Below are 18407 nucleotides of genomic sequence, written 5' to 3' on the forward strand. Positions count from 1 at the left end.
TCAATGATTTACAATACTTCAAAATTTTAATATTAGAAAACTATATTCTTAGAAAATGGACCATGCCGAGTGCATTTGTATAATCAAATTACCCAAATAACCAACATTTTCATACATATCAATCTCACGTTTTTATACGAAAAAAAACTGTATTGCGTTGATCTCAGGATAAAATCGTTATACCTTTACAGCGATATTTTGAAAACAGCATACTTTTCGGGAGAACACCCTGGATATTTTCAAAGTATCTCCGATATATATAAGCCTCGCAAAGATACTAACAACCAAAACCGATTCGAGAAACTCCCTATTCCCGAGTCTACCCATTGGCCTTTTGCTACTCTTCGTCATCCTCCCACCCCCGAGAGAAGAAGCCCAAAACCCCACTCTGCAACGATGGCTTCCCTGAACTTGGGCTGTCCTGGTGACAGCAACTGGTTCAGAAAGCCCCCAAAACCAATCACACCCCCTCAACTCATAGCCAACCTCTCCTCCTTCCTCTCTTCTTCCTCCATCTCCCTCACCAGCACTGCCCACCAACAATGCCTGCACCCCAACTTCGCCTGGATAGGCGCCAACCCCTTCAAGAGGGCGAAGAAGCCACCGCCCTCTCAGGGAAAGTACAGGGAAATGCTCGATAGGTACTTCTGGGAGTGCGAAAACCTCCCCGACTACAGACATACCCCCGAGGTCGAAGCCATCCTCGCTGAACACCCCTTAATCGAGAAGAAGGAGAACCCCACGCCCGAAGATGTCGAGGAGAACAAGCGATGGTGGGACGAGTTCATGAGCAACCCAATTGTTCAGTTCTGGAAGCGGGCGGAGGAGATTGACGATGCCATCAACGAGATGGAGCTCAAGGAGAACTCCGCACCCTACCGCCGCGAGGACCGGAAGCTGTGGCGCTCGCTACCCCACGTTCCGGGGCTCGACGGCCGGCCGATGCCCAGGAAGGCCATCAGGAGCAAGAAGGAGTCGGACGACAAGTTTTGGGATTTCGCCAGGCAGTTCTTCTTCGGGCTCTGGGGGTTCAGGCAGCGGCCGTACCCAACCGGCCGGCCGATAGATGTCGCACAGGCGATCGGGTATAAGCGGCTGGAGAGGCGGTATTATGATTGTGAGTGGTTGCTGCTCTCTATGTTTTTTGAGTTTCCCACATTCTCTCTTTTTTGTTGTGGTTTTTGTGATTCATGGTTTGTTTTGTGGTATGCTTTTTAAGCAGGAATTTTCTGTACACTTCGTTTGTGATACTTCTGAATGTTAATTGAGGAAGTTGGGTTCTTGAAATTTTGATGATATCTTAAACCCTAGACATGAATTGGCGCAAGTAGGTAGTTTTCGAGTGTAGGTTTGCATAATCATGGAAAATGGGTGTGTAAAATGGAATTTTATACCTCTATTTTTCTGACTCCTGTGATTCTACCCAGTTACCATTCCATACTGAACCTATCAACTATTACCAAGATGGGAGGAGGGAGATGCACTCTCATTGGACATCAGACACTGCCTGTATCTTGTCTAGAGCGCCCTGAAAATAGCTACATGGTATTGCTATTTGATCTTTCTATCGTTATTTGTGCCACCACCAGAAGATAATAGACTGAGGGTCCTTCACATTATTAGGACAAACTTCAGAAAGAAAAACCCTCAAATTTGTGCAACATACATGCGCAGTTGCTAGAGGTATGAGTTTAGAACTCTAGAGGCCTGAAGGAGAACTGCAGTTAGATATTAATTTCTACCAGATTATTGAAGTTAACATTCAGGAAGAGCCTTTGATGCAAAAGAGTTTCATAGAAAAGGGAGAATCCACATACATATATGGAAATAAAACAGGTATATGCAGCTAGCATTCCTTTGGACTTTTACTAACCGATTCTAAAACTCAGACTACTGGAGAAAATGCTTTCAGTGCTAGGCATCCAAAACCATGTTGCATGATCACCTTCTGGACATTTATGACTCAGAACCAAATGCATATAAGCACTGTCTGCACTCCCCATTATTGTTCATGTTAAACAAACTTGTCAGTAGTTTTCACCTTGGTCATCTCCAGAAAATGGATGGGAATCTGTCCACCTGCCATAAGTTGCTCTATATTTTAGAATTTCTGCATTCTCCAATGTTCAATTTTCTGTCTTATTCTGCAAAATAGCTAGTTTTATACAGAGTGAAACCATGAAGCATCATAGATAGACATTTTCATGAAGGTTGCATCTGTTTGACATTATATTTAAAGTAAAAACTGCCTAAAGAGACTCCTACACACATACTAAAACAGTATCCTGAATTGAACACCTTTTGACTGTATTTGGTCACCATCTTATTATTCTGTCTTGATAAATTAGTCTCAACATGGTAATGTGATGCAAATTCAGATATGTCAACATTTTGTTAGAAAATGATCTATATGTGTTGAGCTTCAGCTGTTGAGATCTTTTGCTGAAAGTGTGCTTTCTGTTGTACATTATTTTAAAGAACAAAGTGCCCATAACACTAGTGCGTGCACAAATTGCAGAGACTATCAGGACTATATTTGTAAGAATTATTCAAGGGATTCATTGTAATGATTTTTCTTTTATTATCTTTTTCTGTCTTATATCATTGGTTTTAATATCTTATGTAGTCTCAGCTTTAAATATGTTTGAATTTGGAACTCATTGTAATGATTTTATACTTGTAAGAATTATTCAAGGGACTCATTGTAATGATTTTTCTTTTATTATCTTTTTCTGTCTTATATCATTGGTTTTAATATCTTATGTAGTCTCTGCTTTAAATATGTTTGAATTTGGGAAAAGGGAAGTGTTAAAAATGTAAATATACATATATGTATTTATATATATTTGTATATAACTAGGATAGTAACTAGGTTAGTTTAGTTAGTTTTTGTTTTGGTTTTTAGCTGGGATAAGACTAGTCAACCCATAGAGTCGTTGGGAGTCCAACGGTTCTATTTAGAGCCGTTGGACCCCCAACGACTCCCTTTTTGAGCTCTAACTTTGTGTATAAATAAGGGGCAAAACCCCCACAATATGTATGCTTCTTTCATGAGTCTTAATCAATAAAATATTATTTTTATTTCTTTTGTTTGCCCCTTTAGTGGGTGTTTGTGTGTGAGCCTATTTTGTGGCTTGTTTATGTTTTTTGGTGCTTTGGTGAAACTCTTGTAAGTGTCCATTTTGTTGTTTTGGTGAATATCTTCGGAGGACCTTGTTTTTTTACATGGTATTAGAGCTTGAAGATCAAACTGATTTTTTGGTATATTGGAAAGTGTGCTACTCAAGATTTGGAAGAGATAGTCTCTTTTGCAAAATCCATTTAAGTGATTGTGAGATTGTGGTGCCCTCTTGGTGGTGGAGTGTTCATGTATTCATGCTCTTCATTTGAGGTGCTTTCTTGGTGGTGAAGTGCTCGTGTGTTCGTGCTTCATTGGAGAGGCTCTCTTGGTGGTGGAGTGCTCGTGATTCTTTTTTTATTATCTCTTTTTTGTTCTTTCTCCTCTCGATCTTCTATTTTCTTTCTTAGCTCTTGTAAACATGGATGACAATGATAATGTCATCCTAAAACCCATCAAGATCAATGACACAAACTTTGTAACATGGGCTTAAATTATGAAGCACTTCTTATAGGGGAAAGGGTTGTAGGGATTAGTGGATGGGTCAGAAAAGACATAGGCTATGGTAACTTATGAGAAAAAATGGAAAGAATAGATAATGGGTCATGCCAAAATTATGTCTTGGTTCATTAGTAGTGTTGATATCAAAAGTGCTCGAGTCTAGCTAAATTTGGACATGTAAATAAAACATGAGACTATTTTAAGAGAATGTATTCTTTTAAAGATATTGCTCACTTTTGCAACTTGCAAGATAAAGTATTTACTATGGCTCAAGGATGAAATAATATTAGAGAACACTTTAGTGAGTTGTGTAACCTTTGGAATGAGTTGGCTCTTCTTGAGCCACGATGGCATTGTTCCGAAGACAGAGAACTTCTTTAAAGACAAATTGATGCAGAGCATTTCTACCAATTCATCAATGGTCTAAGACTAGAGTTTGAGTCTACTAAATCGGCTCTTCTTCATAGAGGAAAAGTCCCCTCCATTGAGAGTACTATTGAAGAGCTAAGTATGGAGAAAAATAGACTAAAAGGTAGACATCTAAAGATGACGATGATTCAGTCCTAGCCGTGTTTAGGCTAGGAAACTATGTCCATTCTTACAAACCACCACATTATGGGAAATCCAACGACGATCACCATGAAAAATAAGGCAATGAGTTTGATAAGAAAAAAATTATTTGTTAGTATTGCCATGAAACGGGACATGTCAAGACTTATTGCCCTAAATTAAAGAGACCTTATGAGTGATAAAATATGATTAGGCGTTATTGGATCTGGACTGGATCCAAATCCGTACGTCTGAACATAATCACATTTTATGTTATAATGGCATTCTTTGTAATTTGTTTGTATTTTAAACCTAATGTACTTTATGTTACATATAATAGCATTAGGGCATACCTATCAAAGTGTGGCTGCCATTTTTCTACCTGTGCATCTCTCTCTTTCTCCTTCTCTCCATTTTCTGCAGAAACGTATCTTGGGTGCCACTATAAATCTGATGCTCTATTTCTTGAATGGTATCAGAGCAAGGGCTGTGGTTTGCTTCCAAAAGGTATGCCTGAAATTTACTCTTCTAGTTGAAATATCTCTCCTCCCCCTTTTATCCCATTCTAAATCATCTCATCTTCTTCTTTCTTCTTTTCTTTACCTGTTATTTCTTTTCTTCTCTATTCTCCTTTCTCAAAATAGGGTATTCTCTTCTTTAACGTCAAGTTTTCTTTAAGTCCTTAAATCTCCTTGACATCAATTATATTTTTCTTTATTTTAAACACCCTAATCTGAAAATCTCTGCTGTTCTGGTATTTGATCTGTTTTATTTTTGGAATCTGCAATCAGATCTGAAGCTAGTCATTTTGTTGACACTCTCCTATAGTTAAATCCATTATTTCTTTCTTTATTTTCGTATATTTTCAGTCAAACTTTATTTATCGGCAGCACGTTAATGTGATAGCATGCCTGGTAACAGAAATCAGTTTGAGTCTGGAATAGTGCCTTATTTAAAAAAAAAAGGAGGCACGTTTTATATTAAAATTTGGTTTCTCCTGCTTGTTCACAAAATCTGTTTTTGTTGCTGCAAATTAGTTTGGCTGAATCGGTATCTTCTTTTATGTTTATTCTTTCTTTCTCCTTCCTTTTATCAATGGATTCTTCTACCTATGCTGGCCTTTCTTCAAACTTTTTGAGTCAGCTTGTTTTCGAAAAGCTAAATCACTCTAATTTTCTAACTTGGAAGAGGCAAATTGTACCTTTATAAGGAGCCAAAATCTTTTTGGGCATTTGGATGGATCCATTCCAGTCCCACCTCAGTTCGTTTCTCAGGAAATGAAGGATGATAAATGAGATGCCTCGGTTCAATATGTTCTAAATCCTGAATTTACAGTATGGATGAAGCGAGTTTAGGCCTTGGTTGCATATATTACTTCCACGCTATCGCAGGAAGTATTGATATCCATACCAGATGATTGTACAACTGGACAACTATGGAACAAGCTTGCACAAACATATTCTCAAATTTGAGAGGCAATAATTTTATTTTTAAAAAGGGAGTTTCAGACCCTTCAAAAACGCTCAATGTCAGTCATAGAGTTTTTAAACAAGGTGAAGTTTGTTTCAGATTAGCTTGCGATTGTTGGAAGTGCAGTTTCAGATAAAGAAAAAGTACAACTCTTAATGGACTAAACCCAGAATATCATGTTCTTGCTACATCGTTATCGGTCCTGCCAGTGTTACCTAGTTTTGAAGATCTTTAAGCTAAACTCCTTCAGTATGAGATGAGCATAAAGAACATGACTGAAGGTGGTCTACATTCAGATACACATAGTGTCTTGGCCTCAGATATGTTTCAAGGTTTTGGTCGTAGAGGTGGTAGTTTCAAGGTGGGAGAGGTCGTGGTTGTTTTGGACAAGGAGGAGGTCGTAACATTCTTCCTACTCCAAGCTCACCAGGATTTTTTAATACATCGAATAAGAGAAGGGTGCCTACGTGTTTTCTGTGTAACAAGAAAGGGCATGTGAAAGCTAATTGTTGGTTCAATCCCCAAAACAAAGGAAAGAATAATAAATCAGGAAACAAAAGGGAATCTGAGCGCCAAAAACCCTCTGGAGATATGCAACAACTTTTGCTGGTAGCTTTATCTCAGATGAGTTTTAAACAAAATGAGCAAAGAGAATGGTATGTGGATTCTGGAGCGGCCACTCATGTTATAAGTAATGTTGGTAAGCTCTCAAATTTATCCCCTTATTTCGGAAACGGTAGTAGTCACTGGAGATGTCACACATCATCACATTTCTCATATTGAAAGTGCACAAATTCCTTTGTCCATTTTGCCCAATATTCTTCTTACTCCTAACATTAAAAAGAATATTGTTTTTGTATCCAAACTTGTTAATGATACAAATTCTTCCATCCAATTCACTCTCTCTTCTGTGTATGTTAAGGATCTTCAAACGAAGGAGACGTTCGCTAGGGGGAGCGACAAAGAAACATGTATGTCTTCAAGGAAGATCTCTGATCTCTTTCACCTTCTACTTTGAAGCCATCCTTTTTGGAACTGGCATCTTGGAGTCTTAAATCTTGTCATACAGATGTCTATAGTCTTTCTCAATGTAATAATCCAGATTTGTGGCACAGTCGTTTGGGTCATTGTAGTTATGGTTTTGTTAAGAAACTTGTGTCTGAGAATTTGATTCTAGAGTCTTGTCTACACCATGTTTTAGATACTAAAAAGTGTTCAAGTTGTCAGTTATGTAAGAGTCATGTTATTCCTTTTAATCTTGTTAATGAAAGAGCATCAAGAGCTTTCGAAGTTGTGTATTTTGATGTATGGGGACCAGCTCCTGTTTATTTTTCATCAGGGAGTCAATATTATATTTTGTTCATTGATAGTTATTCTCGTTTTACCTAAATATACTTTATGAAACATAAATCTGAAGTTTTTAAATTGTTTTAAGGAACTGTTTCTCTTCTAATATTATGCATTTTCAATGTGATTGGGGAGGTGAATATTCTTCAAATAACTTTATTGATTTTCTTTGAAATAATAAGATAAGTAGACGAGTGTTTTGTCCACATACCCCTTAACAGAATGGAGTGGCTGAACGAAAACACCACCATATTGTTGAGAGTGTTATGAGCATGCTTTATGATAGTAATGTTCCTATTAGTCTTTGGACAAAAGCCTTTCACACTGTAGTACATGTCATTAACTGCCTGCCATGGGAATTCTAGAGGACAAGTCTCCTTATTTTTCTCTTTTTGGAAAACACCCTGATTATAATGACTTGCATATTTTTTGTTGTGTTTGTTATGTTCATATTGATAAGTCTCTGAGAAATATATTCCAGGATAATGCAGTGAAGTGCAGATTTGTTGGATATGCAGATGATTACAAAGGATACAGATGTTATGATCCTGTAACCAAACGAATCAAGATTTCCAAGAATGTTGTTTTTGATGAACAAAATTTTGAAAGCACAACATCATCTCAAGAGCCAGATTCACCTTGAAATGTTAAAGTTTATGATCCCTGGATGAGTGCAGAATCGTTTCCAAGATAAGAAGGGACTTGTCAATCATCTCGTGAAGAATTGAGTTCAAATGGACAGAATCTCGAAACCCCACATACTTCCAAAAATGAAGAGTCTAGGGAAATTCATAGATTCTCTGGTCAAGTTTATGTTAGAAAATGAAGAGATCCTATCACCAACAATGCTGAGCAGAATATAAGTCAACCTCCATTAAGAAGATCGAAAATGATATGTCATCCTATTCAAAGGTGGGTCGGCTATGATAATTTTTTCATGAACTTTCAGTTGTTTATGTCACAAGTTGAGAAGCATGATGAACCAATCAACTTCTATCAAGTCATTAAATCTCATAAATGGATAGAAGCTATGAATGAAGAGATGGAGGCTCTGCGTGAGTGCCAAACCTGAAAAATTGTTCCTAGACTAGAGGAGAAGAACATTGTTGGGTGCAAGTGGGTTTATAAGATTAAATATAAGCCAGAAAAATGCATTGAGAAGTATAAAGCAAGGCTTGTGGCACAATGTTTTACACAAGAATATAGGCAAGATTATGATGAGACTTTCAGTCTCGTGGTTAAAATGGGAACAATACAGATTGTTATATCCTTGGCAGTTGATTATGGACGGGAATTGAGTCACTTAGATATAAAAAATGTCTTTTTACATAGAGATCTGAAGGAAGAAGTTTTTATGGAACAACCTCCTGGATATGCTAAAGGAGATCCCAAGGATTATGTGTGAAAACTGAAAAGAGCCTTTTATGGGTTGAATTAAGCCTCTCGTTCTTGGTTTGAGAGTTTTTTCCTCAAAATTCAAAATTATGGTTTTCGCTGATACTCTCTTGACCATTCTCTATTTATTTTCAAGGATAAAAATGTTACTAACTTATTGCTTATATATGTTGATGTCATAATCCTTACAGGCAATTTAGACAGTCACATACGGACAATGAAGAAATTGTTGATGCAAAATTTCAAGATGAAAGATCTTGGTGGTTTAAGGTATTTCCTTGGAGTTGAAATAGATAAAAAAAGGTGATGTTCTAACTCTTACACAACATAAATATACTCTTGATCTTTTGAGCAGGGCAAAAATGACTGATTGTAAACCCCTGAACATGCCTAGTGTTTTGCATCAAGGGCTAAGCTCCAATGATGAAGAGTTATATAATGATCCGACTAAGTATCAAAGCATTGTTGGAATGCTTCAGTATCTTACCTTTACCGGGCCAGACATTGTGTATTTATTGTGTATTCTGTAAATCAGGTATTTCAGTTTATGCACTAACCAAGAACGGGTCATGTTGATGTTATGAAGAGAATTTTAAGATTTTTGAAAGGAACCATTGGAGATGAACTTCTTTATCAAAGAAATATGCTTGACAATGAGGGGCACAAAATCATCAGATTGGGCAGGTGATCTAGACGAGAGAAGATTTGTTTCTGGATATTGCATATTTATTGGCAGAAATTTGGTATCATAGAGTAGCAAGAAACAAAGAGTTGTTGCTAGATCCAGTACTGAAGTAGAATACAGATCTATGGCAGCAGGGACAACTGAAGCTACTTGGGTCATACACCTTCTAGCTGATCTAAGGGAATGAATTTCTCAATCATTCTTGTTGTGTGATAATCAAGTTACTATTAACATAGCTTATAATCCTATACAACATGTTCAGACAAAACATATTGAGATAGATCAACATTTCATCAGACAAAAGGTTGAAGACAAGGAGATTGAGCCTCATCACATTCTTACATAAAATCAATTCCCGACTTGTTCACTAAAGGCGCAAAACATCAATTTTGGTTCTTAAAGAACAAGTTGTCCATGGTTCAAAACCATGCACAACTTGAAGGAGGGTGATAAAATATGATTAGGCATTATTGGATCTGGATTGGATCCAGATCCGTACGTTTGAACATAATCATGTTTTATGTTATAATGGCATTCTTTGTAATTTGTTTGTATTTTAGACCTAATGTACTTTATGTTACATATAATAGCATTAGGGCATGCCTATCAAAGTGTGGCTGCCGTTTTTCTACCTGTGCATCTCTCTCTGTCTTTCTCCTCTCCATTTTCTGCATAAATGTATCTTGGGTGCCACCATAAATCTGATGCTCAATTTCTTTCAATGAGAAGGTGATTCCTTGCTTTTTCGATCTAAGCCCTCCATTAGGAAGGTGGTTTTGGTTAGTTCAATGTAATGAAGGAAATTAGGGGCAGTAGTTCCCATGGAAATTAAACTTGTACCTGCATAATCTTTATTCCTCATACCAAATGCAGGCTTATGTAAGTGCAATTTCCTGAATATTTGTTATCATGTTCGTTGCTTGCTCATTCTTGTTTTGCAAATAACTAGCTTGAAGAACACATAAAAAGGTTGTAGCAAATAAGAGATGCTCTTAACTATTTGAAACTTGTTCGGCTACCATAGCCTTTACATTTATTGGAGCATCCCAATTATGTGTGGTGGCATTGATGTACTCTCATAGATGTTTAGTATAGAAAAGTTACAGTAATCTATTTCAAGTTTCAAGGCTGGGAAGCACATTGGCAGATATTTCAAGGTTACAAAAGTTAGAATCATCATCTGGCATTCTTTGCAGAATTCAATTGTAGATTACATTGGTGATTCTAATTTAATAATTTCAGTTTCATTTATTCTATATGCTTGAGGAATATCTTCATGGCATAAATAAGCAAGAAGTAGAAATCTTCGTATAGGACAAATTCAAAAAATTAATGAAGAAAAAAAACTACTGTTTCATGTTATCTTATAATTATCTAGATTTTCTTAATATGAAGACTAGGTTGTTTACAACATTGATGGATGGCAATAGACCATGGGCTAACCAACAACCTCGTCTCTAGTTTTTGTATAGTTGACAATTCTCTATTGTTTTATCATGTATTTTGCATGTCCATTGCCTTGTTTGCAACAGTTATCATGAGGAGCGGTGGATGGTATTATAAGGACCGCTTGGGACGTACAAGGGGGCCTTTGGAGCTAATTACTCTCAAATCAGCCTGGGCAGGGGGAATAATTGACTCAAATACTTTCGTATGGGGTGAGGATATGGACGAGTGGGCGCCAATCGGCATGGTATATGGTCTAGAACCAGCTATTGCCACTTGGGAAGGTTTGCTCACATGTCTTAGTCCTTTGTAGTTTTGGTTTTTATGGTTTTAATGTTTCATTTTAGAAATTTTATGGTGGCTTTTGAATATGATCTATTTTCGTGCTAAGTAACTATCCTCTAATTCCAGTTAGGTTTGGAGCTGCTGCAACTGCCTTTCTTCACAAACTACAGAATGGTATACCTCCTTGGGTTCCCCTCAAAACGCGTGAGAAGAAAACCTATAAAGAACTTCAAGAAGAAGCTATTGAAAGTAAGAGACGTGATTTAGCAGTGCTTCAAGCAAATGGTGGGGTTTGGCCAGGTGTAAGAATTCCTAGCCATGCATTATTTCTTTGGGCTAGTGGCTCTGAGCTTACCACAACTTTGGAAGCAGATCACATGCCTAACAAATTTATTCCCAAAGATCTTCGGTAATATGATTTTCTTATTTTCTCTTATTTCTTTGTTGATAACTTGATATCAGTCAGTTTCATACTTCTCTCTCTCTCTCTCTCTCTCTCTCTCTGGAGCAGCATTCATTGTCCTGTGATCTACTATACATTTGGATATGTGATGTTGATGAAGGTCATGCTATTAGGATTGAATCGGACACTGTATGATTATGCCAAAAGTTTGAAAATTTTATTGGGCTTCTCTTACTGTTATATGAAAACAACTTGTTTGATACATGGAAAGGCTAGAGACACCTGATCCCCTTCTCTGCAAATTGTACTTCTATTTCTTGAGTTTCTTTATGATGGAGAAATTTAGGCAAAGATTTTGATGCTTGAACTTCCTGTCAGAATGATGTGCGCTGACCTTCATCGATGTTAAGTGGTCTGATGCCTTCTTTTCTAGTCTCCAAAATAAAGCATTGTTCTCACCCTCAGCTCATTCTTTTTTTCTTTTTTTGAAGAATGTGTTCATTTTTGCTAATAATTGTTTATGCTAATCTTTGTGAAGCAGAGGGTAATGTGCATCTGCTTTTCAGATTCATCTAGAATGTTTCTTGTCTCGTCTGGTAGGAACTCCCATTGTTTAAATTTGAGTTGCCTGGAGAGGTTGCCTCCCAAAGAGTCATGCTGTTCAAATTCGATGATTTACCAATTTTATACAGAAACGATCTCTAGAATGGCCTAGAAAATATATAAGATGCTTAAGTCAGTATAGCTGCTTTTGTTGATAACCCAATTTGTGTGTGGTCTTCTGAATTCCTGATACTCACGTTTAAAATGCTGGGCTTGACAGGAAGCGTTTGACAACACTAATTCCTGGTTTGAGGCCTTGGGAGGTTCTAAGTATAGAGCAAGCTATGGATCAAATAACATATGATGGGGAATGGTATCGAGAACCACTTGGTTCATATGCAACAGGTCCTCCATATATTAAACATTGGAACAGAGATGTTAAGGTATCATTTGCATCTTGTAAACTAGCCTGTTTTCATTTTGCAGAGTTACTATTTCATTATGATTTATTCATATGCTATCCTTTTAGGCTATTTTATTGTTTCCTAAAGAACTGTACAGGGGTGTGCCCTGGTTTACACCCCTTTGGGGGTGGTTTCCCTGTCCTTGTGAAAAAACATAACACACTTTTTGGAAACCAAAAGTGGACATCATCCTATTATCTGGCAATTGAAAAACTCAATGGCTATAAATGTGTCAAACTTTCCTGACTCAAAGAACATGTCTTTCATGAAATAATACGATCCAATGGTTGATTCCCACTAGCATGCTGAACACATCTATAACATCAGATTGAGTCAAAACAACGTGCATCATCAGATCCCAACTAGAAAATACATACAAACAATTGTATCATTCTATAGAATGCATTTGCAATTATACAAAGGTTTTTTTTTTTAACATGAACAATTTTGAACCTCACACAGGTGCAGGTGCAAGTGCAGTGCAACATGGATGCTTTAGGGGTGAAGAAGCACCCACATCACATAGTTTACATGTAAAAGTAAAAAATGCTTAGTGGTTTTACCTGATTAATCTCTTCTGGTTCTTATCATTTGGACATGGACCTGGGCCTGGTCCTCCCCAAGCCTACTAAAAAATTGGACCTGCACCTGGACCTCCCTAAGTTAAGTCTCATTGGATCCAGGGGATCAGGTATCGACACCCTAAACTCAGACCTAAGACAGGACACAGTTAGGTCCAGCCAAGTGCAATCCATTTGCAGCCTTACTAAGGAACATAAAAGAATTGATTAGAATGAAACATGTTTTCATGTGATGTCTGTCTGTCTCTAGGCGCCTGTTCGGTTTGGGTTTGGGTTTGGGTCGGGTCTTATCAAACCTGTTTCTGAATCAGGTTTAAAAGTAAGACCCAAACCCAACCCAATCTAATTGGGGTTCGGGTTCATGTTCTGGTACAGCTACAAATTATGGACCCATATGGGTTAACGGGTTCTGGTATGCATTGGTTCAGGTATAATCGGGTCAGGTCTTTAACAGACCCATTTTGATTCGGGTTTGGGTATGACTGAAAAAAGTAGACCCATATGAGTTAACGGGTTTGGGTTTTATCTTGGGTCTTGATATGATTGTTATTCTAGACATAATTAAAAAATATGTAAATTAATGGAACCAACTATTAATTAAGAAGATTATATTCTAACAAACGAGCATTTAATTAGTAATTATTTTAAATAATATCAATATTTAAATATAAAAAAATATTTTCATACTAGCCAATCATTTTAAGTTGGAATAAAAAGACATTAATGATATATCATATTCAAAATGTATCAAGTTCAATGAGTTCTTGAGTATTATTCTTTAGATTTGAAATTCACTTCAACCCAACAATTTCTATGCCGGAAGGGCAATAAGAAGTATCTACAAAAAAATAAATTAAAGTTTTGATCACTAAAAGGTAATGCATATTATTTCTAAGTTTCTCAACATCTTTAAATATTTAATTGATTATATAATGTTTAATGTTTACCAATTATTCTAGTTATTTCCTCGTACTACCAATTATAAAATGGGTTCGGGTATGGCTTGGGTGAGGTACGAAGTGGGTTCGGGTTTGGGTCTGTTCGGGTATGAAGCAGGTTTGGGTACATAATCGGTTCAGGTATAAAAAGCAGTTTGGGTTCAAACAGGTTCGGGTCTTCATTTTCAATACCCAAGACCTGCCCCGTTTTCATTACAGATCTATATTTTGGACCTGACCGGAACCATGGGTTCACTAAAATCAGGTTGGGTCAGGTATATGTGGTTTGGGATGTCAGGTCGGATCGGGTATACCCGACTCACTTACACCCCTATCTGTCTCTGCTCTTCCTAACATTTTTAGTTGATCCCTATAATGGATGCCAATAACACTTTACATGGAGATATGCAAGAAGTCTGGATGGAGCATCCTATGAATGATTTTGATCATGGTTGAAACTGCATACTTCAAATGGCTTGTATTGAAGCAATTATGATGCACATGGTTTTGGAAGTTTTTCCAGGGTAATTGATTTTCAGCAAATTTGCTTTGACTGACACTCTTTTATTAGTGTTAGTAAGCATGGGCCAGAACTATCCATGTTGAAGACATGTATTCATGGGAAGCTTAATTTCTTAAATAGATATTGACAAGAGGGATCATCAAGTTTGTTTTTATTGTTGACTTAGACGGAAGGCTGGATAAAACCTTGATTAGGCATAAATAAGCTTTCCATCTTCTTAATCAAGCTCGAACACCTAATTGTGAGCTGTCATATGTCCTGCTTTTGTTATCAAATGTAGTGGGAAAGATGGGGAGCCTTGCTGTGATTGGAAAGATGGGGATCCTTGCTCTGATTGCAGACGGTGTCGAACCCCACACTATCTGGGCTTTGCTATGTCTGTGTTTTTCCTTTTTCTTGCTCTCGGTGAAACCAGTTTAAACATGCCCTTAAGAATAATTACATGGAAGTTATAAAATGACTTTGATGCATAAATGACACTGGATGGAGTTGTTTGCACCAAGGTTGTGGGTGCTATTCTCACCCATGGTCACATATTCTGATTCAGGCTGAATTGGTTACCCCAGTGGAAATGCCATTATCAGGGTTCTGCATATTATTTTGCAAAACTTGATATCTTTAATGAAAAACAATATCGATTAGTTACTTTATTCAGCATTGAATAAAAATTATGTTGATAGATTTGGTTAATGTAAGACTCTAGGAAAGTGACCTCTTCAGATATTTTCATATCATGCTAAACTTGAGCCTGTATTTGAAGTGTGACCCGTGCAAGCCAATTTGTACTTTTTGGCTTTATCTTGTTGGGATATAATTACTTCAGTAAAAAGCCATGGTAAGGTTTAATTTTTCATTCAAGGATTCTCATTGTTGCATAATGATTAGAACCTCTTCACCAATTTCTACACCCAACTGCCATGCCTAATGCCTGTCAAAGTTTGAGAACTTTTCATTCTTATTGTTGCCTATTTTGCACATTTTGCCAGTATCTTGCAGCTGATCTCTTGAAGCAATGTGCTAGTTTCATGTTCCTCTTCTGCCTCTAGTTTTCTGCTCATGTCGTCTTATATCCGTGTGTGTGTGTGTGTGTGTGTGTGTGTGTGTGTGTGTGTGTGTTTTGGATCTCTCTTTACAGTTCGGTTGGCCAGTGAGCAATCATTAGTAGCCCATTAATATAACTATTTACATGTGCATTCATTTTTGCTGCAGAGGATGTATCGGACTTTTAGCAAGTTGAGCTATCGTGTATGCAAAAAGCTAGAGAAAGTAATCCCTGGTTTTGATGTTATCATGGACAAAGTTATGTCTGATTCGGATGCGAGAGACGAGCGGCGGAGGGAAAAGCGAGCCGCGAAAAAGAGGGCAGAAGCTAGGAGAACTTATGGTAAAGAAGCATGGGATTGATGTTAGCAGCAACATGCAATTAGTTGCATGTTTCGTATTTGGTAGTTCGACGCCTCTGTAGTCCCATCGTATATTATATGATTTTGGAGTTATGTTTGTAAAACGGAACACTTTCGATGTTTTTGAATTTGATAGTTTATCCGTATTCCTCTCTTAGTGCAATTGCTGTGCATTTTGTGCTAACTGTAAATCGGAAAAGCATCCAATGTTCTACCTTGGCAAGCCAAAGTTAATTACTGATTTCTTTTTTTTTTTCTTGGCTAAACCAAAAGAAAACCCGGTTTTCAACAGCCTCAGCCATGATGGGTGTGAACCAATCAGGCTTTAGTACAGGCCTTTAACAATAAAATCCCTAAGGTCCACCCCGCCCTTCGGCAGTACTCCCAACTTTGGCCTTGTGGCAAGGCATTCACACCCACGGTATCGAACTTTCAACATCCTTTAAGTTGGACCTTATAAGCCGACCCACTAGCTAGGTCTAGGCTTCCTTGAGGGTAATTACTTTCCAATTTACAGTTATGCATATCTTGAGAAAACGTTAAAATTTTATTAATTCAGCTGTAAACTAGCAATTTGAAACAAGCTGCTATTGTTCAATGGCTTGGCCCATTGTACTTTTGGATCAATTTATAGATGTTCAGGCAAATCCAGGTCAGGTTGGACCTGGTTCGTGTACCCATGCAGCTGTGCCTAGTCTAGGGCTCATCTGTAGGTAGTTTCAGTTAGATAAACTCGGAAAATGACACTGTATGGCTAATTTGACACGATTCTCTAAAAGCCTTACAATTTTGTATACTTCTAATGTCAAACTCGCAAATATCCAACATCATTAGGACTTTTTTACCCTTTGCAACTGCAAATTGATGCCTTATTACGATAGAGTTATACCGCCCGTCGGCTAGTACATACACACTTGAATCCAAAATTCCACATTTTTTATGTAGAACTCACAAACTCACAAATTTATTTGTGAATTTTTGGTGAAATTGAAATCACCAAAATCACAAATATCTTACATTTTCACATATACTTCAATATTTCACATCATATTTGTGAAACTCCAATCACAAATATCTTACCTTTTCGCATATACTTTTCGATTTCGCATAAACATATGCGTGAAACTTCAATCGCAAATATCCTATTTTGTCACATATACTTTACGAATTCATATAAATATATATGTAAAACTCCACTTAAAGAGAAATAACAAAATTACAAATATCTTGTTTATTCACATATACTTCATGATCTCGCATAAATGTATTTGTGAATCTCCTTATGTTGCAAATATCATACTTCCGTATTTATGAATTTATGATAAATATGTGATATTGCTTATTTTTTTTGTGGATTTATCGAATCATATATAAACCCGCTATGATCTCCAACCTATTTTTTGTAATGCTTTTTTAATATTCCATGTCTTGCTATTATAGAAAATTTTGAATCTGTTTATTAATACGATATGGCCAATAAAAAGACTATGTCAAAGGGGTCTACACCCACATCATCTTCTAGTATTATAGCACAACAACAAAAGCCAACAAACAACTATGAAGTAGGTCATCCTGATAATTTGCAAGCATGACTTAGTGTGCAGAAGTGGGTAGAGGGAGCCACATCCAAAGTAAAAAATGTGGGTGTCCAACATTTTTGACAAAAAAAAACACCTTTAATAACCATCCGCCCTCGCTCGCTTAAACAATCAACTGCAAAAAAAAATCTTAATTGTCCTACAAAGAACAATTACAAATTTCAAAGTGTCCCATATCTAAGATAGCTTGCGTAGAAAAAGTTGAGCAGTTTGTCAACACATTATTGTCTCCTATCTCGAAAGCATCTAAGGAAGGAGAATGTGACCCATTGGCTTGCACTGAGGTTGTTTCTAATCTCAATGCTCTAAATAAAGCTAAAGATGTGGCCATCTATAGTGGTAGTAGTGAGAGGGTGGAGGAGGTACTTGACCAAGGGCTAAAGTTAATGTTGACCCTCCTTAAGAAGTGGATGTAAGTGTGTGTCATGTAGATGGTTTGGTTGTGAACCTTGTTCAGCAATCCGATGTTGCTCCCCATGCGAATGTGAAAGTGTAAGCTCTGACGAAGAAGCCTTAGATCAAAAGAAGGTTTGGTGCTCGTGGACAATTATTTTGTTCATTTGTTATTTTGTAATAATTAGCTTCAATTTTACATTTAATCATTGATTTTATATATATATATATATATATATATATATATATATAGAGAGAGAGAGAGAGAGAGAACTAAACATATTAAGCCACATCTCTCATTCTGCCCCATAAGTTTTAAGTGTTTTATGATAGATTTGAACCATTAGATGTGTTTAGCATGATCGATTTAGTGGGAATCGACACTTGAATCATGTTTTTTTGATGAAAAAATATAATTTTATGAGCCAAAAAAAATTAGTACCTTCATAGCCATAGATCTTGGATCATCGAAAAAACCTATATACATGTTAGATTCTGATGATCCAAAATTTGGTTCCCACTAAATAAAACCTATAGATCACATCTCTGGTGTTAGACATGAAAAAAAAATACCTAAAACTTGTTACGACAATGAAGCCATACATGATACTTCAAGTACAAGGTTTTGATGATGAACAAGTGAATCAACTGCATTTCAGCTAAGGCAATGAAGAAAGATGACAAGCATTGAAGAATTTGATGAAGAATCTTTGAAGACTAGTGTGCAAATGTTAAATTCATTAAAAGTCTTAGATTCTTGTAAGA

At 36.9% G+C, this 18407-nt stretch overlaps 1 protein-coding gene across 1 annotated transcript; it reads left to right on the top strand.

Annotated features, from left to right (window-relative positions):
* The first annotated feature begins 310 nt into the window (after positions 1-310).
* On the top strand, positions 311-15814 carry LOC149821075 (histone-lysine N-methyltransferase ATXR3-like protein). Its single transcript, XM_089982443.1, has 5 exons — positions 311-1117; positions 10598-10795; positions 10923-11205; positions 12023-12185; positions 15458-15814. The coding sequence occupies exons 1-5, from the start codon at positions 397-399 to the stop codon at positions 15650-15652; spliced, it is 1560 nt and encodes a 519-aa protein (XP_089838569.1). The 5' UTR covers positions 311-396; the 3' UTR covers positions 15653-15814.
* The last annotated feature ends 2593 nt before the right edge of the window (positions 15815-18407 follow it).

This window comes from Nuphar pumila, chromosome 12 (genome assembly GCF_984573655.1).
Source record: "Nuphar pumila chromosome 12, dmNupPumi1.hap1.1, whole genome shotgun sequence".
Lineage (NCBI taxonomy): Eukaryota > Viridiplantae > Streptophyta > Magnoliopsida > Nymphaeales > Nymphaeaceae > Nuphar > Nuphar pumila.

Excerpts from the sequence above, each read along its gene's own strand:
- LOC149821075 (XM_089982443.1), top strand. The coding sequence starts at position 397 with ATGGCTTCCCTGAACTTGGGCTGTCCTGGTGACAGCAACTGGTTCAGA. Across the intron at positions 10,796-10,922 it reads AGCTATTGCCACTTGGGAAG|TTAGGTTTGGAGCTGCTGCA; the intron begins GTTTGCTCACAT and ends CTCTAATTCCAG. Across the intron at positions 11,206-12,022 it reads TTTATTCCCAAAGATCTTCG|GAAGCGTTTGACAACACTAA; the intron begins GTAATATGATTT and ends TGGGCTTGACAG.